This window comes from Cucurbita maxima, unplaced genomic scaffold, assembly GCF_002738345.1.
Source record: "Cucurbita maxima cultivar Rimu unplaced genomic scaffold, Cmax_1.0 Cma_Scf00038, whole genome shotgun sequence".
Lineage (NCBI taxonomy): Eukaryota > Viridiplantae > Streptophyta > Magnoliopsida > Cucurbitales > Cucurbitaceae > Cucurbita > Cucurbita maxima.
In genome coordinates, this window is record NW_019272054.1 from 107,029 (window position 1) to 109,215 (window position 2,187).

The 2,187-nt window shown below is 31.6% G+C and overlaps 1 protein-coding gene across 6 annotated transcripts in view; it reads right to left on the minus strand.

The window, feature by feature from the left end:
• LOC111468902 (histone-lysine N-methyltransferase ASHH3) overlaps window positions 1-2,187 on the minus strand; it is a 12,338-nt gene that overhangs the window by 9,261 nt on the left and 890 nt on the right. The window contains exons 2-5 of one of the 6 annotated variants that reach the window (XM_023114045.1): window positions 2,000-2,067; window positions 1,796-1,875; window positions 759-888; window positions 216-327 (exon numbers count right to left, since the gene is read on the minus strand). In XM_023114045.1, the coding sequence (XP_022969813.1) occupies window positions 216-327; window positions 759-888; window positions 1,796-1,813 (260 nt within the window). In that variant the 5' untranslated portion in view covers window positions 1,814-1,875; window positions 2,000-2,067. Of the gene's footprint in view, window positions 1-215; window positions 328-758; window positions 889-1,795; window positions 2,068-2,187 lie in introns of all 6 variants that reach the window. The other 5 variants (XM_023114044.1, XM_023114043.1, XM_023114046.1 and 2 more) reach the window with 5 other exon arrangements.

A 2,187-nucleotide genomic window follows, 5' to 3' on the forward strand; every position in this document is an offset into this window, starting at 1 on the left:
TTTTTTTTTTTTTTTTTTTTTTTTTTTTTTTTTTTTTTTTTTTTGGTGATCATATTAACCTACAAAACAATACACTCCATATTACAATGGTTGACAGGGCGGTAATTTAGAAGCTAAAATTTCCGAAGTTATGGTTGGATAAAATGCAAAGACAAAAGAACATTTAGAATTCCATCAGCCATGGTACTTAGGCAACTTATTGGCAAATTGCTTACCCACAATGGCAATCTCTATCGCAGACACCTGGAGATCCTGATGTAGGGCTACAGGAACAAAATATCCCATCATCCTCAATCCGTCTTTTAAATTTCTTTGTGAGGTAGACATCTTAAAATTTGTTAACATCAACAAACAGAAAAATAATGGAGAAAGAAAGAGAATAAAAATCAGAGATAAACAGTAAATATAACACGTTTTACTGGATTCCAGAGAAATAAAATGCAATACATGCTTTCAGCCCATACAGTTAGTGAAGTGGTTAATCACATATTTGTTAATCTCTCTATACTCTGCCTTTAAGTGAAAAATCAATAACAATGAAAGATGTGAGACCTAACAAAAGAGAAGTTCCCTCCTCCATGGGCTACACTTTACTGTTTTCCAAAGTAAGAAAATTTCATTAATGAAAGGTACACACTTCATAAAAGAAAATGTCCACGGTATGCAAATTTCATTAACGAAAAGTACAAACTTCAAAAAGAAAGAAAAAAATGTATACAGTTCAAAGGATAGTAAAGAACAAAACTAGCAAAGGATACTACGCCTAATGAAGGTATACGGCAAAGGCTTCCATTTACTAAACCAATCAGGAAGTTCAAAGTCAACTGGATTTCCAATCTGCCTCATCAACTTGTGGAAAACATTCCCAATCCGACTGCATTCAGAATTCTAATCAATTGGGAAACGGCATGAGTGAGAACTTGACTTACTTTTTATGCAATAAAATAACCAAATAATGAAAATAAATCGCAAATCTATAAAACCTTACAGGCTAACTTAACAAAGAAATATCCAAAACAATATGACCAGATTCAAGAAAAGAAAAACAAATAAAAACTAGATTAAATTTTTTTATTCTGCGAGTGACTTTTATTTATACTGTTGTATTTCTACAACCTCCTACCCTCCTTGAACACTCGTTTAGTATTTTTATCACTACTACTAAACATTCATGCTCCTGAGATGTAAAGGCCAAAGAAATACATAAATCTCAGAATACAACTCGCTTTAATCAAATTAGACTAGAATCTTAAGGTATCAATTTTAATGGACTATTTAATGTCTTTTTAATGAGATGTGGACAGAAACTAATAAAAATGAAATGAAATAAAATATGGAAGGAAATACACCCACAAGATTGAAGAACCAAATTGTTAAAATCTCACAAGAAAAATAAATGTAGCATAGACAAATAGGATCAATTCCATATAGAACAAACTCATCCACTTCTTGATGCATAGAATTCCTTCAAAAACCAAATTTTCCCAATTAAACTAAAGGTAATAAATCACTACAGACACCAGTAGCTAAGGAATAGAGGGTCATAAGCCCATGATCATACATATAGGAAGTGCGTACTCTACTATATGTGGACATCAAGCTAAACCAAGAATAGAAGATCCAGAAGTACTGCAGATATTAAAATCTTAAGAGATCATCTTCAATTCTATATGACACAAATAAGAATGGAACAAGATACAAAGCACATAGACAAAGAACAACGAACAAAAATCAATAAAACTACGGACTTCTTATTATAAATAAATAAATAAGGAAAATAGAACTCTGGACTAACCTTTTTTATAGCAGGCATGACTCAGAAAGGGTTGCCACACAGGAAAAGATTAATCATTTGTTGACGTAATCAAACCTGTAGGTTAGCTTTTAAAATTAGGAGAAAGTTGGACATATAATCCAACACGTAAGAGCAAAGAGTTTGCATGTGATGTTAATTGAAACGTGGTCAGTAAAGGCACCGAATAACACGAACTTCCGTGTACCACCACCACAACATACGAGTGGAAAAACATGCGACAGCAATTCTTTCCCAGCCAATCGTCAAACTAACTGATGAAGGCAACCAAAAAGATCAAAATTTCCATCCTTGAACTCAAAAAGAACAAAAAAAAAAAAAAAAAAAAAAAAAAAAAAAAAAAAAAAAAAAAAAAAAAAAAAAAAAAAAAAAAA